This window comes from Rhamphochromis longiceps, linkage group LG6, assembly GCF_057381845.1.
Source record: "Rhamphochromis longiceps isolate RC_006_pf linkage group LG6, R_longiceps_female_GT1.1, whole genome shotgun sequence".
Classification (NCBI taxonomy): Eukaryota; Metazoa; Chordata; class Actinopteri; order Cichliformes; family Cichlidae; genus Rhamphochromis; species Rhamphochromis longiceps.
In genome coordinates, this window is record NC_140562.1 from 13,315,963 (window position 1) to 13,342,222 (window position 26,260).

General features: G+C 40.8%; 2 protein-coding genes across 3 annotated transcripts; one reads left to right on the forward strand and one right to left on the reverse strand.

The window, feature by feature from the left end:
• Window positions 1–17,887: 17,887 nt before the first annotated feature.
• LOC146667614 (uncharacterized) lies at window positions 17,888–20,194 on the forward strand. 2 transcript variants are annotated; one of them, XM_085408487.1, is made up of 3 exons: window positions 17,888–18,113; window positions 18,615–18,879; window positions 19,036–20,194. In XM_085408487.1, exons 1-3 carry the CDS (start codon window positions 18,016–18,018, stop codon window positions 19,705–19,707), a joined length of 1,035 nt encoding a protein of 344 aa, XP_085264613.1. In that variant the 5' UTR covers window positions 17,888–18,015; the 3' UTR covers window positions 19,708–20,194. The 2 variants fall into 2 exon arrangements, with proteins under 2 accessions (XP_085264613.1, XP_085264612.1); XM_085408486.1 differs by having other exon boundaries at window positions 17,962–18,169.
• Window positions 20,195–21,081: 887 nt separating this feature from the next.
• On the reverse strand, window positions 21,082–22,773 carry LOC146667615 (uncharacterized). Its single transcript, XM_085408489.1, has one exon. It carries the CDS (start codon window positions 22,686–22,688, stop codon window positions 22,122–22,124), a length of 567 nt encoding a protein of 188 aa, XP_085264615.1. The 5' UTR covers window positions 22,689–22,773; the 3' UTR covers window positions 21,082–22,121.
• Between the last annotated feature and the right edge of the window lie 3,487 nt (window positions 22,774–26,260).

Genomic DNA, 26,260 nt, shown 5'->3' on the forward strand with positions numbered 1-26,260 from the left:
GTGCACAAATATATATTTAGAAATTTTCCTTTCCGGTTACATTTGTACCTTACCTGGTTTGTATTGCCTTGTCACAGACCAGGGGCCCGTTCTTCGTACGTCGCTTACTACATCCAAGATCAAATGACACATCCAAGATCAAATCATCGCGCTAACCGTGAGCTCGCTAATCCGGTTCCCCGAACACACCTGCTGTTGACGATTAGTACAGCTGGACGCAGTAATGTGACATCACTGGGTGTCGTAAAAGGGGCCACGCATCGATAGTAGAAACATTGATCGGCAACCCTCTGATTGGTCGGCGAAAATGTCGACGGAGCGCGCTCGGCTCGGTATTTTTCGGCAGCAGAGCAAGAACTCTTGAGTGAGGGATTTCAGGAGTTTCAGAGTTTAATCAGAACGCAAGGGAACACTGCAAAGGCTGCAAAAGCAAGGAGAGAGGGCTGGCAGGAAGTTGCTGACAAATTAAACTCGTAAGTAATTTAATAATAACAATAATAATGGAGTGGATTGATATAGCGCTTTTCAAGGCACCCAAAGCGCTTTACAATGCCACTATTCAGTCACTCTCACATTCACACACTGGTGGAGGCAGCTACAGTTGTAGCCACAGCTGCCCTGGGGCAGACTGACAGAAGCCAGGCTGCCATATCGCGCCATCGGCCCCTCTGGCCAACACCAGTAGGCGGTAGGGTAGATTTATTATATTACACTATATTATCCAATATTATATTACATTATATTATAATATGTTATATTTTATCCTCTTTCACATTAGAGCCACGACAGGACCCACTAGAACATGGGAACAGGTAAAAGTGAAATATAAGAATATCCTACAGAATGGTAATATTTATCACTTATATTGCTTTTAGTCTCTTGGAAAGAGAGCCTGAAATAATCTGTTTGTTTATAACAGCAACCAAGAAAAGGGCAGAGGAAAAAAAGACAGGTGGTGGTCCTGCACCCCCTCGTCAACAAGTTGGTTAAGTAAATAATACCCTCACGGGAAAATCGATATCTCTCTATGAGCACACTGTCGCGCTGAGCTAAAGGATCCTGTCTATCCCGCAATATACGCTGGATTCTGAGGACTCTCCTTATCAATCTTGCACCTTCCGCAATGGGTGGCTCGCGTATACGGACAGGACATGGCTGCGACAGGCTTCCCAAATCCACCTTCGCTTTTATAGCCGTGGTCTCTCATCTTGATTACACGAAGTAATTTACAATTGCTACTCTGAAATATGAATTAAATCTGTAATAATCACATACATGTAATAGAATGTTAATAGTACATTTCCCTTTTTTAGGAAATGACCTGTGTGAAATCAATAAATGGATCAGGTGCTGCATTGTCTTTAGTTACATTGATGTTATTTATTTATGGTGAAACAGTGGTGGAATATCGCTGTTGCTTTCGTATGATGACGCGGACATACCTGCGTGGCCGCGATCTAATCCTGTTTACATAAAGTAAACCTGCTCCCGAGCAGGTTTACGCTTACGGCTCTGTTGCTATGACAGCAAGTCCCGGATGAGCTTCGGGGAACCGACTGATCCAGGATCACGCGAAATCGTCAACAATCTAATCCGGCTAACCTACTTAGCGAGGTACGAAGAACGGGCCCCAGGGCCCTATTTCAGGAAGCCGGTTTAGAAAACTCTAAAAATGATACACGGGGTTGAGTAACCCCGAACTGTCCAACTCGGAATATTCGGTTTCAGAAAGGCTGTTAACAATTAGTTCAATCAACGCAGAGTTGCTGTAACCCCAAATTAAGCGCGCGCACGAGGATACATAAAGCCCTGATTAGTGGAGCACAGATTAAGCGAGTCACCACGGAGACGGAGGGAAAGAAGGCGCGGTCAATGTATTTTACAGTGCTTGAGGCCGAAATTCTGATGGCAGCATATGCCGATAACATGCAAATTTTGCGGAAAAAAAGTAACACAGCCTCAGCTGCAAAAGAAAGGGAGCATGCATAAATGGCCTGTATTTATATAGCGCCTTACTAGTCCCTAAGGACCCCAAAGCGCTTTACATATCCAGTCATCCACCCATTCACACACACATTCACACACACCGTGGGAATAAATGTAAAATTTAAGTAGTTCAAATATCACCACATCATGAATTAAGTTTTGTTCATCCTGCTACCTGCAATTTTGTGGAATCCCTCTTTGATAAATCTTGTGGGTCTATGACCGGGGAACACCACAAACGAGTACAGGAGACGTTTCAGTGCAACTGTAACATTCCTGACTGCCCGACAGACGGTAGCCTTGGAAACGTGCTCAGCGTCACCAATATTATACAGAAAGCTCCCGTTTGCAAAAAAACCGAAGTGCGATACAAATAATATGTACAGAACTGAGAGAATGTCCGCGATGTGTCACATGAGCAATATTAGTCCTGAGGATGTTATTCAAATGAATTATAGATTGTGCTGAAAAACGGTAACGTTCACACAGAAAATCATCAGGAAATGATAAAATGTCCAAACGCGCTCTGATCACTCTCTCCCGGCGGAGAGCTCTGCGGAGAATTTGGGCTTCAACATCTACTGGCTCTTCAAGGAAGGGACACGCCATGTCTGACACTTCCTACAGTCAGGTTTCTGACAAAGAGGCGGAGAAGGTCAGGGTTAGTTGAAGTAAACCTGCTAGGGGGCAGGTTAGCTTCACGGAGTGTGTCGTCATAGTAACTCACTCAGAATTAATCTAAACTCGCTTTGTGAAACCGAAAACCCAGAGTTTTCGTTAACTCAGGGTATACTTACTCAGAGTTTGCACTAAACCGGCTTCCTGAAACAGGGCCCAGATCTGCTAATGCCTCAAACCTTTGGAATGAAAACAAATCTCTTTCCACAGAGCTGCGTTACAGTAGTATTTACATATTCTCTGTGTTAATTGGAGTTCCTCTTAATGTTATTGTGTTAAAGAAGTCTGGCTGGTTTACTACTAAGTAGAAATATGTGAAGAAGAGTGAGGGCAACACATTTTATCAGTTGAAGGCCACGATGCATCGTGTTCAACATAAACCCAATGTTTGAGCAGCGGTAAAAATTGCTTTATACAAAGAGTGAGTGTGTGCAACTTTCCCTTGACTTAACCTGCTAAATAAGTTTAATCACAAAAACTGAAACTTGTGTCACCATCTGGAGCTGCAAAAGCAGCTTTTCTATCTGGAAATGAGACAAGAACAGAGAAAGAAACAGATGGGCCAAGGTTGTATGGGAAAGTCCTTGTAAGTGTGAAACGAGACAACACTCCCCAGGCTCGCACAGGGTGTCAGAGTGAGGGGGGTTGCACAGTTTGTTCCAAAAGAGTGTGTGTGTTAGAGGCCACATTTGGAAAGTTTAATTTGCTCATACCTTGTGTGTTAAGCATGAATTAGTATTTTAACTTACAGTTAAGTCGGTGTAAAGTGTGTGTGGTTTAAAGCCAACTCAGTGTGCTGACTTGTGTTGACCAGCTGTGTAAATTTAGTCTTGTCAGTAAAACCCCTCAGGCGCACACACAGACGCACACATGCACACTCCTCCTTAACAGATTCCTCAGTAGCAAGGCCTTGCCCTCCAGCGAAGATAGCGATAAGAAGAGTGGCTACGCTGGAAGGAAAGACAAGAAAAGAGATGAGGAAAAAGGTCTGCTTTGGTATTATGTGGACCCTGCAGTCCTTGTTAAGGATTTGCTCTCTGATGTGTTTAATTGTTACAGTTAGGCTTTTACCTGAAAACTTTCAAAGGGCCTTTATGTCGCTGTTGTAGGCTGTTATAGAGTCATTCTTAAAACATCTATCAGTGCTTCCCACTGAGTCGCTCAGAATCAGCTGCTTTTCTGTCTACAGTAACCTTTGCATATTTAATGAAGTTAGGCAAACCTGTACCATCAGAGTATGAATAGTTTTCTAGTTACATTTTATTTTTATTTATGAGACAAATAATAAACTGAATTCACATTTTTATGCCCAAATTTGAGCCCACACACTGGCATTGGTAAATAAGTGTCACTTATCAAAACATAACAATAATGTGTTTTCCCTGTTCGTTGTGTCTCTTAGCTTAATGGTAAATTTCGAAATGAACGGTGGACAACAATAATTAAATTTTAGCATTAAAATATCATTTCACTTAAAGAGCTTCTGCATGCAGGTGGATTAACTAGTACAGAAACAAAGCAGTGTATTTAAAACTTAAAAACTAGAACCAAATCAATTTGACAACTCAAATCTAAGCATCACAATCCACAACCAAGTTGTTGTTTTTATCACTTGTGGACGTCACATGCACCTCACCTCTCTGCTAACACACATACCCAGTTATATGAAAATAAATTATAATAATATAAAAAATGCCATGTAGAGTTCAAATAAGACTTGTTAGTAAAGTGAAGTAGTTAATAATTTTATTTATCTGATCTTTCTGGTAGGGCTTCACACTGACGGTTAATTTGACTCTTCTTCTCCTTTGCGCTGGAACAATGCCCGGCAACACCTCACTGAAGAATGAGGCATCGCCACATTCCTACCATGCACATGCTGAAAAGCAGCTTTGATTTAGTATGCAATATGACCCATCTAGTGAGCATTTACACGCAAAATTCGATTCAATTCAATTTTATTTATATAGCGCCAAATCACAACAAAAGTCGCCTCAAGGCGCTTCATAGATACAGAGAAAAACCCAACAATCATATTACCCCCTATGAGCAAGCACTTTGGCGACAGTGGGAAGGAAAAACTCCCTTTTAACAGGAAGAAACTTCCAGCAGAACCAGGCTCAGGGAGGGGCGGAGCCATCTGCTGCGACCGGCTGGGGTGAGAGAAGGAAGACGGGATGAAAGACATGCTGTGGAACAAAGACAGAGATTAAGAACAGATATGATTCAATGCAGAGAGGTCTATTAATACATAGTGAGTGAGAAAGGTGACTGGAAAGGAAAAACTCAATGCATCATGGGAATCCCCCGGCAGCCTACGTCTATTGCAGCATAACTAAGGGAGGATTCAGGGTCACCTGGTCCAGCCCTAACTATATGCTTTAGCAAAAAAGAAAGTTTTAAGCCTAATCTTGAAAGTAGAGATAGTGTCTGTCTCCTGAATCCAAACTGGAAGCTGGTTCCACAGAAGAGGGGCCTGAAAACTGAAGGCTCTCCCTCCCATTCTACTTTTAAATACTCTAGGAACAACAAGTAGGCCTGCAGAGCGAGAGCGAAGTGCTCTAATAGGGTGATATGGTACTACAAGGTCATTAAGATAAGATGGGGCCTGATTATTTAAGACCTTGTATGTGAGGAGCAGGATTTTGAATTCAATTCTGGATTTAACAGGAAGCCAAAACAGGAGAAATCTGCTCTCTCTTTCTAGTCCCTGTCAGGACTCTTGCTGCAGCATTTTGGATTAGCTGAAGGCTTTTCAGCGAGTTTTTTGGACATCCTGATAATAATGAATTACAGTAGTCCAGCCTGGAAGTAATAAATGCATGAACTAGTTTTTCAGCGTCACTCTGAGACAGGATATTTCTAACTTTAGAGATGTTGCGCAAATGGAAGAATGCAGTCTTACATATTTGTTTAATATGTGCGTTGAAGGACATGTCCTGGTCAAAAATCACTCCAAGGTTCCTCACAGTGTTACTGGAGGCCAAGGTAACGGATTCAGAGTAAGAATCTGGTTAGATACCATATTTCTAGGCTTTTCAGGGCCGAGTACAATAACCTCAGTTTTATCTGAATTAAGAAGCAGAAAGTTAGCGGCCATCCAGGTCTTTATGTCTTTAAGACATTCCTGCAGTTTAGCTAATTGGTGTGTGTTATCTGGCTTCATGGACAGATAGAGCTGGGTGTCATCTGCATAGCAGTGAAAATTTATGCTATGTCTTCTAATGATGCTGCCTAAGGGAAGCATATATAATGTAAACAGAATTGGTCCTAGCACTGAACCCTGTGGAACTCCATAATTAACCTCAGTGTGTGAAGAGGACTCTCCATTTACATGCACAAATTGGAGTCTATTAGATAGATATGATACAAACCACTGCAGTGCAGTACCTGTAATACCTACAGCATGTTCTAATCGCTCTAATAGGATATTATGGTCGACAGTATCGAACACTGCACTAAGAAGAAGATCATTTGTAACCTTCACTAAAGCTGTTTCTGTGCTGTGATGAGCTCTGAAACCTGACTGAAACTCTTCAAATAAACCATTCCTCTGCAGATGATCTGTTAGCTGTTTGACAACTACTCTTTCAAGGATGTTTGATATGAAAGGAAGGTTGGAGATTGGCCTATAATTAGCTAAGACTGCTGGGTCTAGAGATGGCTTTTTAAGTAAAGGTTTAACTACAGCTAGCTTGAAGGCCTGTGGTACATAGCCGATTATTAGAGATAGTTTGATCATATTTAAGATCGAAGAATTAATTAATGGCAGGACTTCTTTGAGCAGTTTTGTAGGAATGGGGTCTAAAAGACACGTTGATGGTTTGGAGGAAGTAATTATTGAAGTTAACTCAGAAAGATCAATTGGAGAAAAAGAGTCTAACTTAACATCAATGGTACTAAGAGTAGCTGTAGATAATATTACATCTGTGGGATGATTATTGGTAATTTTTTCTCTAATGATAAAAATTTTATTTGTGAAGAAGTTCATGAAGTCATTACTAGTTAACGTTAAAGGGATGGTTGGCTCAAAAGAGCTCTGACTTTTTGTCAGCCTGGCTACAGTGCTGAAGAGAAACCTGGGGTTGTTCTTATTTTCTTCAATCAGTGATGAATAGTAAGATGTTCTGGCTTTGCGGAGGGCTTTCTTATAAAGCAGCAAACTATTTCTCCAGCCTAAATGATGATCCTCTAAATTTGTGACACGCCATTTCCTCTCCAGCTTACGAGTCATCTGCTTTAGGCTACGTGTTTGAGAATTATACCACGGAGTCAGGTACTTCTGATTAGAGACCTTAGTTTTCACAGGAGCTACAGTATCCAGAGTCGTACGTAGTGAGGAGGTGAAATTATTAACAAGATAATCGACCTCTGTTGGAGTAGCGTTCAGATAGCTGCTCTGCTCTATGTTGGTACAGGGCATTGAAGATGATAACAGTGGGTGGATTATATTCTTAAACTTAGTTACAGCGCTTTCAGAAAGACATCTACTGTGATAAATAAATACATTTTTTATTTATATAGCACCTTTCAAGACAGAATCACAAAGTGCTACACATAAGATTACAAGTCATAAAAAGATTTAAAAAGAGAAAATTAAACAGGCAAAAAATAAAGTCTACTCTCCACTGCTGTGTAATCAATTATTGTAAATGTAAATGTTATCAGGAAATGATCAGACAGGAGAGGGTTTTCAGGAAACACTGTTAAATGTTCAGTTTCGATGCCATATGTTAAAACAAGATCTAGAGTGTGATTAAAGTGGTGGGTGGGTTCTTTTACATTTTGAGAGAAGCCAATTGAGTCTAATAACAGATTAAATGCCATGTTGAGGCTGTCATTTTTAGCATCTACATGGATGTTAAAATCACCCACAATAATTATTTTATCTGAGCTCAGAACTAAATCAGATAAAAAGTCTGAGAAATCAGACAGAAAGTCTGTGTAAGGCCCAGGTGGACGATAGATGATAACAAGTAAGACTGGTTTCTGAGTTTTACAGCTGGGGTGGACAATGTTAAGCATCAGCATGATTCATTTAAACTAACATAGTCATCCTGCTGCAACCAGGTTTCTGTAAGGCAGAGTAAATCAATTTGTTGATCAATTATTAAGTCATGTACTAACAGAGACTTGGAGGAGAGAGACCTAAGATTTAATAATCCACATTTCACTGTTTTACTCTTTGGTTCAGATGTGGATACTGTATTGTTCTTTCTTTGTGATTCTTTATGTTTAAGTTGTTTGTTGCTGGTTTTTAGTTTGTTTTTTGTCTTTTTGGGAGCTGACACAGTCTCTATGGAGATGGGGTTTTTTTTGGGGGGGGGGGGGGGGGGGGGAGCAGGGGTAGCAAAATCAGGTCAGTGCAAATGACAAGGCTATACTGAGCATGGCATGGTCTATTGGTTAGCTGTGAACATGCTAAAAATCTGTTAGGGACTGATATACTTTAATGCCATAAAGAAAGCTTAAGAGTTATTAACTCATTCACTGCCAGCCATTTTCAAATCAGGTAACTCCCCACTGCCAGGGTTTTTGAGCATTTTCACTCACTTTTGAAGAGCCACAGAAAACTGTGTGTTATGATCATATAAACGCTGAACCTACCAAAATGAAGAACAGACTCTCTTCTTTCATCCAAAAAAAAATCTTGTTTCTACCATTTTCCATTCTTTAGTAATCAGCTGTAGAAGAGAGGTGGGTTCCACCAAAGATGCCTGTTTTGACCAAAAAAAGGGAGAAAACGAGCTTTTTGTGAAAAATACATTTCAAGCAGAAAAGTGCCTTTGACACTAATATTTCTTGCTTTGTGACGAGGTTGTATTCTAGCCCCTCCCATTGAAAAACGTAATTGACGTCTATAGACGTCAATGGCAGTGAATGAGTTAAGATTTTCCTTTGTATTTTCCACTATTCCTGCTTGTTTAACAACAGCTGAAAAAAAAAGACATCACTGGTCCAGCTGAGAGGGATTTTTATGTGAGCAGTAGCAGGAGCAAAGCTTTGCGCAGCCCCGTCTTGGTGTTCTGGAGACAGAAATAATAATGGATACTTTATTGATCCCCATGGGGAAATTACTTGTTTTTTTCTCTGCATTTGACCCATTCACTCAGTGAAGCAGTGGGCAGCCCACTAAGCAGGCGCCCGGGGAGCAGTGTGTAGGGACGGTACCTTGCTCAGGGGTACCTCAGGGTAGCCGTTAAGTGGATTCGAACCGCCGACCTTCTGATCATGGGGCAACCACTTTACCTACTGAGCTATCCCTGCCCCAGAAGTTACCATATTTGGACGACAGGGTGGAGTGCTAAGTTATCTGCTTGGCTGGCAAGTTTGGTTAACAAGCTGCATTCATAAATCGTATGGTTGGAATGAATATTGGGTGTTATCTAACCCGACACTGGTACTGCTGCTGTCAGGTGCTGTCATGTGCAGTAATGCTGGATACCGCACACCTGACGTACATGCGTAAATTCAAGAATGCTGATTTATTTACTTCTTTTATCTTATTTCTCTTTATTTTTTCACCTTTGGTTTAAAACTCTTATTCCTTTAGTTTTTATCTTGTGAAAGCTTGTGATTTGTATTCCTCTCGTTCAACTTTTCATTGTAATGTTGACCCTGTGCTGACTTTCATGTGACAAAAAAATCAAACTGATCCTGAACTCAAACTTATTGGATGGTCTGTAGCAAACAGCAAGCTTATTATTTGTAAGACAATCCCATTACAAAAGCTTCAGAAGGTGCCCACAGCAGATAAGAAGGAGAGAGTTCCAGTTCAGTGACTCCAATTAGCGGAGGTGAAGCCTAGCAGATGGTGTTAGGAAACCTGTCACTAAAGGATGACCATGCTCTGAACTCCATTATCTGGGCGGATGTGTTATAAAAACACATTTATTTATTTAATAAGTTTTTTAATGCATTTGGACATTTCTCTGTCCAATAGCTTTGGCTTATTTGTCTGATGTTGGACAATTGGATGCAATCCAAAACATGACCTTAAGAATCCAGACCTGAACTTCATATTTGCATGTGGTCCAGATAAGAAGGGTGGCTGAGCTGAAAGGAAAGACAAGAAGAGACATGTTGATTCAACGTCATACTGTGAGGTAAAACGTCTGAAATGATAAACAAAGGTTACGATAGAAACATTTGTTTTCTATAAGCAGGTGATAGCTGTACTGGCTCTGAGCAGAGCACTGGCCTATTCCTCTGTTCCAGTTCCAGTTTTATCGCTGTCATCTTGCTGTTTCCCAGACTAACAGAGTCAGATCAGAATCTGTGCAGTCATGTGTCTCCATTTGCGAGATTTTCATGCCCGAGCTGGTCTGAACTGAGGCCTTGTTTTACATATGTCATGCCACAGGTTGTAGATGGGAAACGGACATACACTGGAACTTATATACAATCGTTAAATAGATGCTGATATCTCATACTGTGGGCCCTGTTTTTGTTTGTTTGTTTGTTTTGCACAATCATATGTTCGTGCACAGTTATCAATCGGACTAATGAGAATATGGCCTTGCGTGGTAATCTGTGATTCTGTTGCAAGCCCGGATAAAATGTGACACAACAAAATCTTTTGCAATGTTCTATTTTCTATTGCAAAAGACAAAGACAGAGCAGGAAAGCTGCTCTGTCTTTGTCTTTTCCTTTATTACAAACCCGGGCAGGCTGCCAAAGTGGCCTTTTTTTCTCTGTTAGCCCAGACTCTCAGTTTGGTAGTTTAAGCTTTTACAAAACATTGTAACATTCATGTTTTATCATCAATGCTTGCATGTGACAACTGATGTGATACACTTTAATAAACTGATTATGTATGTCTGGACGCTCCTTTTTTGTTACCAGTTTGAGCCAAACTGGTAACATATTTGCACATACAAGGACGGCTGCAGACCCCAGATGTCATGGCTGTGTGCAGGCAGGCAGGGAGAGAGGACCCAAAATTCAGGACTCACAGAGGCAAACGTAACTCAAAACAGCCAGCTTTATTGCTGGAAGGCAACTGAACAGAAAACTAACTAAACTGAGAATACAAAAACAAACGACCCAGGCAGGCTAGCAAACAAAACACACAGTGAAAGTGAGGGTACAACAGGACACAGAGAAACACGGGGCTGAACTACACTGAGGCGTAATCAGGGAATGGGAAACAGGAGGGAGACACAGCTGGGAGAGATTAGGGCTAACCAGACAGGGGCACGCAAAACAGAATACACTCACATGAGACATGGGCCTTCACAATAAAACAGGAAACAAGAAACTAAACGACTTGACTAAAGCTATAGTAAACACGAGGTTACAAGAATAAAACCCTTAACTGAAACAAAGACTAAGTATAATAATAATCAAACACAACAACAGATTAAGAATATAACCCATAATAAAAAATCAAACCAAAACATAAAAAACTCAAAATGCCGGGTCAAAATGACCCAGAACAGTGACACCAGAGGAGACCAAACTTTGGCTGCAAAGGCTAATCCTTGACAGTCCAAAACATGAAAAGTAAAAATCCAAAGAGGCAAAATGAGGGAAAAACTGAAAGAGTAAACCCAGACTGAACAGACATCACGAAAAGGGTAATGTCTGATTGAGTTACAAAATAATGAGGGCAGGAGAAAGGAAATGAGGAAAGCAGAAAACACAGACAACCACATAAGGAACCTCCAAAGTAAGTCAGTAAGTACACATTGACTAAGTGTACACAAGAAATGGGCGGGTGAGTTTCCAAACACTCCTCCAGTGTCTTCTTAGCCCCGAGGCCTGAAACTGCAACACAAAAAAGACACTTCTGACCCGGACATTTATGCAGCCCACACTTTGAATGTTAAAGTGCAGGCAACTCTATTTCACATTCTATCACAAGACTTCATGGTATCTGGCTGACCAAAGGCATGAAACCTAGTAAGGATTTAAGGCTATTCATAGTTTGACTGTAAGTCAGTGATAGCCAAGCAAACTGACACATTCGTTCACGGCCCTATTTATGGATTATTACTCCGCTCTGAACTCCTGCAGATATTTGGATTATAAAATGAAAGCTGAAGGTGATCTGATTTGGAACAGTTGCTGTAAAGCATTAAAATATATTTTTTTCTTTTAGATATGAGAATCAAGAAAATCAAACTGAAATCCAGAACAAAGGATTAAAATTCAGTTTTCTTTTCTTTTCTTTTCACTTCAATTCATTTCAAATTCATTTAATTTATGTAGTACCAAATCACAACAGTCACCTCAAAGCACTTAATGGTGTAAGGTAAAAACCCTACAATAATACAGAGAAACCTCCTTCAATTAGATGATTCCCACTGTGATCAAGCACTTGGTGACAGAGGAAGGAAAAACTCCCTTTTAAAAGGAAGAAGCCTCCTCAGAAGCAGGCTCAGGGCGGAGCAGCCAAAGGTGACAGGACAAAAGAAGCAGATATTAATATTAATCAGTGATTAACCTGAAAGTCGTGTACAAAAATAGAGAGTGAAAAGATGACATTTCCATTAGTCAACACATAAGCAGCCAATATGACAGACTCACTTTCCTTATTGCCAACAGGAAAAACATCCAGCAGTGGAACGTGTCAGCGAGGCGACTCCACCATTATATCTCCCCCGAACCTGAGGGTTGTTTTCAGGATACAGTTCATTGCAGTTTACAGTAAATAACGTCTAACTGGCCAACCACTTGACACTTACCTCTTACCACTATCCATGCAGTTTTGCTGTTGACTAAAAGTTTAACCAATCAAAAACAGAAGATGGCTTAGAAACCAGAGGTCCTGGAAGCTGTATTTTTTATCTTGTGCACATAGGCTAACATGTGTACGCAGGTGAATGCCCAGTGACATATGATCCACATAACTTACAAAGAGGCCTCACCCTAATTTTCAGTTTCTGCTGTTTTTGCATGTGTACACAGGTGATCACGAGCCAGAAGCACTTCCTGCGCAGCTGTGCATCATGCAGTTTCAAATGCTGTCCTTCAGTATGCACAGGTGATGATGGCAAAGGGCAAGAGCAGCAAGAACAGATGAATTTATACTAAATTATTGTTGTTGTTGTTGTTGTTGAAACAAATATATATATATATATATATATATATATATATATATATATATATATATATATATAAAGTGGTAATAAAAACAACATCTGCATTACCTCACAAGACAGACTAATCCTCTGCTTTTTAAAAAAAGTGTGTCTCTGTGCAGTCCTCCACAGGTTTTGTGTATCTGTGTAGCTGATCCATTAAAATTTGTGTCTCCAAAAACACTTTTATTGTGTTTTATGACCTTTTACCCTACTTTTGTTGTTTCTTATTTAACTGTTGTGTTTTTCATGTTTTTCTACTTGCTGGTGTTTTCTTAAGTTGCAGTGCATTTGACCTCTCAGGGCCACCGTATCCAGGGACTTTGTAAATTCATGTAACATAACCAAAAGTAAAATCTATACCTTAAGATTATATAGTTTTGCTTGGCTTGAAAACAAAATGTTGCCACATTGTTTTAATATTGTACATTTACAAATTCTTAATTCGAAAGTAGTCTGATTTTACGGCCCACACTAAAGACTAATCTTATCTTATTATCTTAAAGCTCACTGATGCCTCCTTACTTGAATACTGTATATTGTATATTGCATAGCTTTTTTTTTGTTATACGTAAAATTGTATTGTATTTATTTAAATTTTTACTTTTTAATTATTTTATTTGCATTTTTTTAATCACTAGGGTTTGAGAGTAACGAAATTTCTATTCTCTATATGTCCTGTACATGTGGCAGAATTGACAAATAAAGTTGACTTGACTTGACTTGACTTGATCTACACTCTGCAGAAATGTTTTATGTAACTCTCTTATTTTACCATATTTTTTTACATTGACATCAAAATTAAAAATGGGATGTTAACTGTGAAGTGGGGAAACAGTTGGTAGCGTGACAGCTACACTGCGTGTGGCGGAGCCTCACACTTTAGCTCCTGCCATTTGTGAGCAGGACCAACACAGCTGAATACACACACAAACCACATGTGGGTAAATCATTAAACACGTCAATAAATTGCAGTTACAACTGAAAACAGTACTGTGCAAAAGTCTTGAGCCACCACTCATTTCTCCATATTAAGTTTCCGAACTTCCTTGTAATGGTTTAAAGTGGTCTTAAGCAACATTTCTCCAGAATTTCTGAGGCCTGTTCAACAGCTTTTGTTGGCCACTGACTGCTTTTACACTTTTTCAGTCCAGTCCTTGTACCTGACCATTTGCTGAGGAATGTCAGCACGGTGGTTAGCACTGTTGCCACACAGCAAGAAGATCCTTAGTTCAAGTTCCACCATCAGGCCGGGTCTGTGTTTGTAGAGTTTCCATGTTCTCTCTGACATATCTCTCCCTAAGACACCAAGATAGGCTCCAGCCCCCCAGTGATTTGGGAATCTTGTCAAAATCAAGGGAATTATGAACACAGAAAAATGCTGTTGGATTGGACCATAAAACAACTGAAACCGTGTTTTTTCATCTTGACAGAAAAAAGCACAAAAGGCAGCCAGCATCCAAAGAAGAGCTTTGAATGTCCTTTCATAAGCCTGGAGAACTATTCCTAAAGACTAATTAAAAGAAAGCTGCCTAAGAGACCTCAGGCTGTGTTGAAGAATAAAGGTGGTCATACTAAATACTGACTGTCAGGCTTGTTAGAATTTTTACAAACTCTGTTTTTGCTTCATGTACTGGATGTTTTTTCATGTCAGCTTCTCCTCAAGATTTAACACTCGTCTGACCCCAGTGCATTTTTGTTGGCTCATTTCCTTTTTTTTTTGACACCTCTGCCTTGTCGTAGGAAGCGAGAAAAGAAACTGTGACACATACAGCAGAAACTTAGTCTGAGTTCATTTAAAACCAACTTGCATCATATATAGTATTTTCTACTGTTTTGGTGTTTTCCTGCTACACTTCGGTGTTTCACTCGGGCTTTAAATTCTGCCCCTTCTGACTTAGAGACTCATTGTACTGGTCTTCAGCTGACAATGCCCACAGAGGATCCCCGAGCAGCTGAGCTCATTACTGAGGTCACGGGGTGCAGATTAGGACAGATTTACTTCCATAAAATGGGACGACACATTTGTTCACCGTGCCTCACTGTCTATCACAGGAAACCACATGCAAACTTTCTGAAAGTCTTCCCGTATGAAGTAGAGCAGAGGGAACTGTATTTTGCACACTTCTGAAACTTATAATACCACCACACGCCACAGCTGCTTTACAGTGACTGTATTGAATGAGAGAGTCATGCTTTACCTTTAAATTTTTGTGCACTTTTTTATACTTTTACATGGAGCAGTTCAAGCTCAGTGGAATCTTTTTGCTACCAGACGCAGACATTCGGAAATCTATGATTTGATTTGTCCATGTCTGTGAGGAACCTTACAAGGTTTAAAGGGCATTTGAGGAAGTGATGATATTTTTGTCTGCACCTCCTTTCCTCAAATCACTCTTTCAACATTAAGACTTCCCTTAAAGGTTAAAGGCAGAATTAAGATTAGGGGGTTAGGCTAAGAGTAAGGATTACGGTTAGGTGGTAGGTGATATGAAAAGGGATTGGATTAGGGATTAGGAATCCAATATTTCAATAAGGATCCCGTGACACCTATCAACTGCCATGCCAACATTTTCATTTAGAACTTAATTAGGATTAGTTCGTAATCATAACCTTAATTCTAAAATCCACACTTAAAGTTTGGTGACTGGGCCTCGTACTGTTGCCACGGAGTCACTCATAGAGACAAAGAAGCACGTGGCCATGTTTTAGTTGTAATACTTTTTACCACGATGACACATATATACACGCACAGAGACTACAGCGCTACCCGCCCTCTCGTTGCTGGTAAAGGCATGTATGTATATAGTAAGTGTGGGATGAGTCATCTGAAAGTATTTCGAGAAGTGCTCTGTGGGTTTTGGTCTGCTGACATTCCTCGGAAAGAGGAAGCAAGTTGACACTGCTGGCAGTAAGCCAGAAATGAAAGTCAACACACTTGTGATGTGTGATCTGATAAAGAGGTGTTTCCATAGCAGACAGTTTGTGCTGTTTATAAGCAGTTTAAATGTGATGGTGTTTGTGTATCAGGCACTCACATTTGTCTGCGCTTCATTGGCGCCCTCTGCTGTCTGTGTTGAAAACCAACAATCATCAGGCGAGCACAGGTCACAGGACCTTAAGTCAGAGACGTAACAGCTCCTAGGAGAAAATAAAAGGATAAGTCAGAGGAGGGCCTGGAAAACATAACGTATTAATAAAAATTTTGACAGCCAGAAATATTATAATTCAGATCAGTACATTTACATATTTTTGTATCTATAAAAAGGAAGCTGACACACGCAAGACTTTATCAAAGGTGTGAGCATCACAGCAGAGGCCTTTGTGTCAAAGTAGCTGAAGGTAAAACACAGAAAAACATGAAGGCGATTTTCCTGGCCTGGGATTTTATAAAAATATTCTGCAGTACATCAAAAACGAAAGAAAACCATTAATCAACACATGAACGTTACCTCTGAAGTTACAGCGGTTTTATTAGAGACACAGCTAAGCGTTTTGCATTTTGCATAATTTTAAAAAGTTTAAATTTGTTCAGTATTGAACGGCAGAAATTAGGTTTTCTTTTCGGAAGTATATAAAACGCTGTAAACAACGGTAGACTTGTGTGTAACAAGCAAGCGAATAATGAAGAAAACGGATTTTTAGACGGGAAACTGCTGTTGAGAGAGAGAGAGAGAGCTGTGCATCGTGGTGGAAGCAAAACAGTAAAAGTAAGAGTGAATACATGACGATGTTTATGTGAAGCGTAGTTTGGATCTTCTTTTGCTGCTGGTTCGGTCAATATTGTTTGGAGAGACATCAAACTAACAGCTTTAGAATCCGCGCATAAAGGGAACACAAAGCGACAACAGATCAGAATCAGCGAGCTGTCGGCTTTCAGCCCCGACTGTGAGAAAGGCGACATCTAACTGATTCTGATCCGCGGGTTTTGTCTTTGTGCAGAATCCGTGTTCCTGCTCTCATTTACTCTCTTAGCTGTTTGGTGGTTGTTGAAATTTTGTGAGGTTTAACCTGAGATTCTGGCATTTTGGGCAAAATACATTTATATTAAAAAATCGATTCAGGATTTTAATGAATCGATTTTACGTTACCCAAGCCAGAATCGATTTTAATCGATAAATCGATTATAAAAACCCACCCCTAGTTCAAATGTTCTCAGCTCAAGTACAGTTGATTTGTTTTACATCAATTTACATACATTTTCTCCCTTGTATAATTTATGTTTGTGGAATTCTTCAATCATCTCAAAATGCAAAGAGTTTTCTGTTCATTTTTACATACAAGATGCATCAGAACATATACATGCTTTTTTTTTTTATTATTGACCAACAAAATTAATTAAAATACACAGTGCTGCTGTTAAAGCTCTGAGGCCGACAGAGATGTGAAACTGCTAGACTGCAGGCTAAAAATGAACCCCAAAGTGTGATCTACAGCATTCTCGCCAAAGCTGCACATTTACTATTGCAAGCACTTTTGTCTCAGTCACACTTTTAGCATTGATGCTGAACTCAGATAAAGCATTTTTACTTTTCAACTTTTTATTTAATAAATGCTGAAAATGCACTTCAATTACGCATAAACATATTAATTACTGATAATACTGAAATACTGATTTCTCTCAGATAGCACAGTGGTGTGGTCATTAGTGATGTCACCTCATATTAAGAAGGTCCTTACACCTGTGTTTGCATGCTGTCTGTGTGGCTTCCTCCTGCAGTCATGCCTCTTAGGTTAACTGGTTGATCTAATTGAGTATAGGTGCCAGTGTCTGTATCATCCCTGAACTGGACAAATGGCAGACAGAATGTCCAGCACTTCAGCGCTGGGACATTGCTTATTCACTTTAGGGCTTTATTTATTTTTCATATAATAATCTAACCCCTTTATTCATTGATTATATTACGTTGTTAGAAATATGGGGCTGAAAGAAAGCAAAGAAGAAAAGATAAATATAGATATGTATATGTGGATCTTAATGACATCATACAAAAGTGCTCTCTGCACTACAGAAAGAGTCAGGAAGCAGGTGTCACAGATAGACGGGCTGTTGCAAACTGTCTCCAGGGGGTGGCGGTAATGTGCCGATTTGTTGGAAACTGCTAAGAGAAGTGAAAGAAGAAGAAGCCGCTCCTGGCTCCTGTCAGCTGAGCGGAAGTTTGAGGCATGAGCTGAAAATGGATGAGTTCTAGTTCTTGTGTTTTTCTTTATTGTGTAAAAGTTGGTTTCAAGTGTCCCAGTTTCATATCGTCGGCACGTCTGACTGATGTGGCTAAGTGCTGCCGCTGCTTTCGTCGCTGTTTGTGCTTATTACATGAACTTTGACAACCAGCTTAGAGGAGAAGAAGAAGAAGGCAGGTCGGTGTTGTCCGCATGCCCTTCTTTACTACAACTTTATTCACAAGGCTTATTATTAGAAGGTATGTTGAGTCAAGTTACGCAAACATTCATGTTAATGGCAGACTGTTAATCCAAACTCTGTTCTGAAAGCTGTTGTTTTATTCCAGGAACATGTTTTTATCTCAGCACAAGTGACAACATTCATACGTGTTTAATTGAGTCAAAGGTTTCTATCGGCACAACGTTTATTTGCATTAACGAAATAATTTAGCGGGTTTTTGTTTGTTTGTTTATTTATTTTAGAAATGGCATGCAGCTGTCTGATACAGAGTTAAACATAAGCTATTAAAAGGATGACTCCATTAAAATCATGCGTTTTAATTTAGTGACTAAATTTCACAAAGGTCACGTGCGCCTGAGTCAGATGTGTAGCGTAGTCAGAAACAGCAGTTTTCACTAAATTCATCTTAGACTATTGGGAAGAGCTAAGAGCTGATTCATATTTCTCTCCTTCCCTTTCCTCAGCATGTCGTCCGCTCTTCAGCGTCACGTCATCTGGGAGTCAGATGGGCTGGTAGCCTACCTTCACCCTCGGCCCTGGACCCCGGGCTCTGTCATCCTGGAGAGCAGCACCCCCGGGACCCAAGGAGGCAGCATTTTCCACCTGGGGGAGCCAGAGTACTTGTCCTGGCTGCTTGGGGCGAGAGCTGTGGCAGAGCTGCTTTGTGACAGGCTGGGAGTTCGGAGGTGTGCGCTGGTCAGCAGACCCCACAGAGATAGACCTGCTCAGGTGAGGGCCTGAACACTGGGTGGACCTGTTCACTGTAAAGTGTAACCAGTAGCAATCTGAAAGGCTGTTGATGCATTTTAACAGCACGTGTAAACGCATGTAGACAGCTCCCTCTGTGTAAATTTAAGTTAGCAAACACACGTGTCTTCACTACAGATCCGTATCCTCCCCCTGTGTGGTCTGGACGCAGAGTGGCGCCCTCATCTGGCTGGGGAAGAAGAGCACAACGCCCATGACCCGGGATACTGCACTTCCAGGACTGCCCCACGATGGAGTGACTCCAGCCTGACTGAAATCCAGACCAGGATTCGAGCCAAACTGCCGCTGCCTGATGCCCCCCCTGATCTGACCTTCCTTGGGGACGATCCGGCACACCCTTCGCTGTTCTCACGTATTGTTCGTGGTGAGGAGCAGCAGTGGCGCGTGTGGGAGGACAAAGGTCATGTGGCTTTTCTCACTCCATTCCCCAACTCTCCTGGATTCACTGTGTTAGTCCCACGCCGACCTTTGACCTCTGATATATTCAGACTGGAAAAAGAAGATTACGAGAGACTGGTGCTGGCCGCCAAGAAGGTGTCGTGGCTCCTGGAGGATGGGTTGGGCGCTTGGGGGGTGGGGCTTATTTTTGAGGGTTTTGAGATCGACTACGCTCATGCCAAGCTGATACCACTATTCCTGCTGCCATTGTTGGCGGGTGAAAATAAACCAGATAAACCACCGTCTCCCCAGTTTTACCCCACTTACCCGGGATATGTGACATCAGAAGACGGGCCTGAAGCCAGCTTAGAGAGTCTGAAGATAATGCACACTAAAATCAGTCAAATGTAATGCTCTTTGATTCTGACTCTGATACTGTTTTTACCAAATAATCACCATTCTCTTTGCACAATCACTACACCCGAGCTGGTTATCTAAGTACTTCTAAGTGACTCTGTTCATTTTTTGCAAGACAAACATTTGATTCAGACATCAAATATCTGATTAAAGTTTACAAATTACTCTAAATCACGTATTAAATACATTCTTTAAAATCCAACAATGTTAAGATTAAAACATCAATGTCATTGCACACTTGTACTCTGCCAAAAACCAGTAAACATGTACAGTTTACCTCAGAAATACAGAGCAAAAAGCTCAGTTATGTCATAGCATCATTACACTGGGCTATTTATGTTCCTGAATAATTCGATTGTTATGTGTTTAGTTCGTTTGCTTGCATAATCTGTGTGCTCGCTCATTACACATCTACTAATTGGTCCCTCTGTGTGATTCTGTTGTAAGACTTAATTAATAAATTAATTAATAAAGTGCTTAATCGGTGCTCTGTAATACAGGCAGTGCCCCTGGCTGTCATTATAATGGTCCAAAAGATGTTCAAGAGTTAATGAGGAGGGTTTCTGCTGCTGGTTGCAATGGGGAAAAAGCAGAGAGCTAGCTAAAGTCTTCAAGGAGTAATCTCCATGGTTCAAAGTAATTTATTTACTCGTCTGGTGTGCTCACTAGCCAACAGCTTCTTTTACTTCTTTAACGATCGCTTCTATGTGCACCTGGCAACTGTAGGAAGGAAAAACTCCCTTTTTATCAGAAAAGACACCTCCAGTATAACCAGGTTTAGGGAGGGGCAGCCATAAGCTTCGAGCAGCTGGGGGTGAGGGGAAAGGGTAGAGAGCAGATGGAGACAAGACAGCCCTAACTGTATGTTTTAAAGTCTGATCTTAAATGTAGAGAGGCTGTGTCTCCTGAATCCAGGCTAGGAGTTGGTTCCACTGGAGAGATGCCTGCTAGATGAAGCCTCTATCGCCTTTGGAACGAAGTCTAAGAGTGAAGTGCTCTATTGGGGGGATATGGTACTATGACGTACATGGGGCCTGATGATTCAAGTCCTTGTATGTGAGGAGCAGAATTTAGCCTGAATTTGAATTCCTGACACAAAGACAGCTTAACTACATAAAACTAAAATGTCAACAGTTCCATTAGAGGCAAAGCCTAATCTAAGTGATGATAATAAAAGACCTGTAGGTCCTCTTAATTCCACTTACCTTGGTGCTCATAAGCTAGTCCTGGGATAGCTGAATTGTTATCCCATTAGCCGATATAACCCCTGAAACACTAGCCTTCTGCTACTGAATGCAAATGAGGATTTATGAAAGAACACAATCGTTTCCAAACAATAACTACGATAAACCTTCAGAGGATAAGTAATAATAATAATGGATACTTTATTGATCCCCATGGGGAAATTACTTGTTTTTCTCTGCATTTGACCCATTCACTCAGTGAAGCAGTGGGCAGCCCACTAAGCAGGCGCCCGGGGAGCAGTGTGTAGGGACGGTACCTTGCTCAGGGGTACCTCAGGGTAGCCGTTAAGTGGATTCGAACCGCCGACCTTCCGATCATGGGGCGACCACTTTACCTACTGAGCTATCCCTGCCCCAAAGTAGATGAGAACACAAACTACAAGTGTGAATAAGAAACAACTGGTTGTGGTGGATGCTGTTTATTTGTTTATAAGTAAACCCCATTAGCTTCCACAACAGTGGTTGCTAGTCTTCCTGGGGTCCAACCATCAAATACAATCAAATAAAACATTACACAATAAAGTGGATGCAAAATATCTACATAATTTGGCTCTTACATCCACAGTAAGGTTTTACAATTGTGAAAATATGAGCATATAAATATCACAATATGAAAATGAGAACAGCAGGTATTGGAGAAGGGGGGTTTTTATAGCCTCAGGCCAGAGGGGGCGTGAAGGAGGAGTGGTCCCGCTCCTGAAATTCAGATGATACCGCCGCTAAAAGCTGCCTAAATAGGCTTTTAAGTGACTTTAAAATTTAAAAATCACTTCTTTTCATATTTTTTAAAGCCCATTCTCTAATTGCATAAGGCAACTTATTCCAGTTTTTCAAAAAGTTGCTCTTAACTCAAGGAATTACTAAATTGTGGTTTGTTAAAAATCGATTATGTATTTCTTCTGGATATTGCAACTATTTAGCAACTATTTACTAATTATCATATGCATGGAGTAAGAATTACAACCACATAACAGCTAGTGAAAAAGATAATTAGGTTACATTTCAACTAAAGCTAGGTTTGTCCACCAGCTCAAGAGCTTTGACGTTGTTCTCTTACCGGCTCTCCGGATCACACAGGACAAAATTCTTCAAATAAAAGTATAACAGTGCATGCACGGTCTTCTCTGAAAAACTTTTGTGATGGATTTATGACTAGAGGTTCAGTTATGTGGTGACATCGAGCGGCTTCTCACAGACACTCTTTCCACAGCATGTGCCTTCCACACGCTCCATCTTTGTGATGTAGAGCAGAGGCTCAATGCTGCAGCTCAGATCCATGATGGAGTACACACTGACGCGGATCTGACATTGAAACGCCACAGCCGTGTAGTATGACGCAAAGGGCATGAGCGCCACGGGTGGCAAGTAGTTGACCACGATGATGGCCAGGTTAATCAGCACCATCTTGAAGGCCCTCTTCTTCACCGGGTGCATCACCTCTTTTCCCGTCACAGAGTGGCGAAGGGCCCAGATGATGGAGATGTTACAAAAGATCATCAATGCAAACGCAAAAAGGATGATGCCACTGAAGACGCCATCGACAGGCATGCGTCCCAGGATGCACTTCACCAGGGCGTAAGCCAATATGAGGCCCCACACCACCACAGAAATCCCGATTCGGATTTTGTTGTCACGGATGCCAGCGAAGAGCACGGGTTGGACCACAGCCATGTAGCGGTCCAGACAAATACACACCTGGGTTGTTAGACAAGAAGAAAGACTGTGTTTCATGGTGCTTTGAAAAATAACGAAATTGACAATAATAATAATTTTATAGCTTTAGCTTTTTATTGAACTGGGAGAGCAACAAAACAAAACAAAAAACACTCCAGTGGTCTGATTTCTTCGCACATCAGACTATTTGAAAACATCTGATACACTAGTGCAACAAATGAAAAACTCACCAGAAAGAGTGGCGCTAAGTCTTTGATTCCATATGCCAATCGCTTAAAGTACCAGATGCCGTTGTCATTCAGCAATAACCCATTGACAAGGTCGACGGGCGTCATGAGGCAGAAGTAGGCGTCCAGTATGGCCAGATTGAGGATAAAGGTGTCAGATGTGAAAGCGTCGCTTTTCTTGGTTATGATCTGCCAGATGACCAAGATGTTACACGGAGTCCCTACTGCCAGGTTGAACATCTTGACTCCATAGTAGAAAATGTAGCCATAAGGGGCCACGGCGCATATTGGGAACTCGTACCATAGCGGACGAATGTGGACCGCACTGGGGTTGGTAGAGTTTGCAGAATGATTGTAGGCAGTGTTCAGAGTGTTGTTGGACATTGCAGAACAAAGGAGCTGGAAGGTTGTTAGAAAGACCAATTAGGTTTTACTGTTCAGTATTTAAAGAAAACAGGCTGAAAACCAGCAGCCAACAAAAAAATAGATGGAAGGGCATGCCCATTCCACAGATCTGCTTTTTCAAAATGTTTTTGCACCAGAGAATTGTGTTGTTTCAAGAACTATTAGTCTTTCTAATGCCCTTCATAACCTGATTAAAAACTCTGATGCTTGAAACTTTTCATTTGCTGTACACTTTAATTTTACATTTAGCACCCAAACAATAGAGCCATGGAGGAACTTATTGCTATTTGATTCCACACAGTGGCCCAATGTCATTGCTTATGGCCTAAATCTAAAGATGAAACATACACAAAGATATCTTACCTTAAAAGGTTTTGATTTGTCTTGTGGTCCTGGTCTTCGCCACTTACTGCAGGATGTTCCCATAATTACCAGCAGTTCACTTATAAACATGCTCTACAAGGACTAACGTCACTTTTGTGTTTGGCCAATCTGGACGAACATCTACGACGTCTTTTCAAAATCATGTCATGTCAAGCTGTGATTGGCCAGTGATGCAGAGACAGCTTCAGCGATTGGATAACTCAGATATGTAGCGTACATACAGCCTGTTTTGGCTGAGCTAGATTGAAATGTTATTGTGTCCATTAAAAAGTACTTATATGGGCTTCAGAGATAAAACATAAATGAAATACAGGCTAGATGCAGTGCCATCAGGGGTCTGTAGTTGTTGAACAACTTACCTTATTTTGTACTGTGAACATGATATATGTAAGTTGTGTAGCTGCATAACATATTCTCAGCTGTTGCATTATTATAAAGGCATTGGTCTTATAGTTGCACCAAGCTGCCTCTCTAGGTTTGTGCTTTCATAGTTTTCATTTATGACTCATAGGGTGTATAAGTCAAGCTGATCCCAGGTCTGTTCCTATGGGTAATTTACCTACAGTAAAACTGCAGTGAAATATTCATCTCACTGATGCAACTGTACACTGTAAACAGGTGATGCAAGGTAAGCATCAATGAGAAATCTAATGCAAGGTGTTACTGAACTGCCTGTACGAAGTTTAAAAAGGGTAACGCTGTTAGGGAATATGAGCCTGCAAAGCCATGAAAAACACTCGTTTATACTAATTATCCTATATGTTTGTTAATGTTTACATATTCGACTAATATATGACATATATGCGAATCGTTTACCTTTATGTAATACCAACATAAAATTATTAGACAACCTCTGTACAAACTGTACAGTTGACACATTTTTTGCACATTATCCTTCGACTCCTAATGACAGAGAAGCTAACGTCATATCTGACTGTTATGTTGAAACACTAGTGTGAATAGAAGTGAATGTTCAGTATCGGAAAGACAGTTACTGATGCTCGCCAGTGTAAAATAAGGTTAACAGAACCGTCTCTGAAGAGGCTGGCCCTCAACATCTACAGTCTGACAGTCAGTGTACAATCCACTCAAGACCACTGCTACCTCTCCCAGTAGTGATTGACCAAAAGAGATCACACCAATAGGGAGGCTGGGAGGCCACAAAGGATCGATCGATCGATCTATCTATCTATGAGTGTGAAAAATTTCCCTCACCATGTGAAAAATGGTATTTTAAGAATGTTTGCACACAGTCCAAAACTAGTAGTTTTAGTTTATGTGAGTTCATTCATACCAAATATTGACAAGGTTGTTATAATTGTACAAATTCTATTTTTTTCTTACATACTGCTTGTTGCAGTTCTTTGCACATATATCTATAAATTACTGCACCAATATCACATTTTCATAGCACAATATAAACAACACTTTGCACAGTTCTGTATAAGACTGTTAAAAGTCTAGATTCTACTAATTAATCAGGATTATTTGTTAATAGATTTCAGCAAACGGTGGGTTAAATCAAACTGTGTTGTTGTTCAGCTCACAGGAGACCACATCACCTAAACAAATGAGAAGCTGAAAACAGAACTATGATAACAATAGAGCTGGTAAATACGTGACAGATAGAGTGAATTTGCATCATTTCTTTAAACGAAACAAAGTGTGCAAAACAGCACCTGGCATAAGATGTGACATGCAAAATAAAGAAGCAGTGTTTGTTTAGATGAGTCGAAGTAATTATCTGTCTAGAGTAGAAAGATTTGTTTTTTGGAATTGAAGCAAGTGCCCAGTGTATTTCACGCTGTTAAGACTTTGTAAGGTAATAATGTATCAGTGTTGTGTTTTAGTTATTTTTAGTATTTCGTTGAAATTTCAATTTGTAAAATATCTTCTGTTTTTGACAGAGCTCAACGCAGACACATGGGAAACTCCACGGCAGCGACTGAAATATTTTTGTGGTACTTCTTGCCCACAGTAGTGACTGTGCCACCACTAGGACTACCAACTAATGCTTGGGTCATTTACCTCCTTTTGCGCAAACCTGGTATTTGCTCTACCTCAGAGATCTTCACACTGAACCTGGCAGTAATCGATATGCTGTTCTGTATCACAGTCGTGGGTGAATGCATTAATCTTTGGTTTAATCAGTCAATGGAGGCCACTAGCTTCCTGGCGTGGGGTTTAAACCAGGGAGGGGGACCGCTTTTTCTTTGCTTTTTGAGTTTGGACAGCTACGTAGCAGTCTGCCATCCTCTGTTCTTTCTGCGGCTCAAGGATCCCAAACTGCGGCTGTCGTTATGCTTGATGGGGAGTGCCATCACTGCTGCTTGCTGCCTTCTGGTCAAAGTCTCTGCAGGGTATAAGTGGAATGTGATACTAGCAATCATAAGCTTTTCCACTGTGGTCGTAACAACCTGCAGCACCCTGATTCTAAAGTCTCTCCGCCAGTCAGGGCCCAGCAGAAAAGAGGTCCACCCAGTTAAAAAGCGAGCATTCAAAATAGTGCTGTCTGCGCTGGTCATAATCAACGTCCACTACCTCCCCCCCATTGGAGAATACCTGCTGAGGCAGCTTGGTCCCACTTCTTTCAAGCCCTATTCAGTTGTCACC

Bases quoted from the DNA above. Each gene is read 5' to 3' on its own strand.
- LOC146667614 (XM_085408487.1), top strand. From the start codon at position 18,016: ATGTGGCTAAGTGCTGCCGCTGCTTTCGTCGCTGTTTGTGCTTATTAC. The intron at 18,114-18,614 runs GTTGTCCGCATG...CCCTTTCCTCAG, and splicing joins GAAGAAGAAGGCAGGTCGGT to CATGTCGTCCGCTCTTCAGC. The intron at 18,880-19,035 runs GTGAGGGCCTGA...TCTTCACTACAG, and splicing joins ACAGAGATAGACCTGCTCAG to ATCCGTATCCTCCCCCTGTG.
- LOC146667615 (XM_085408489.1), bottom strand. From the start codon at position 22,688: ATGAAACACAGTCTTTCTTCTTGTCTAACAACCCAGGTGTGTATTTGT.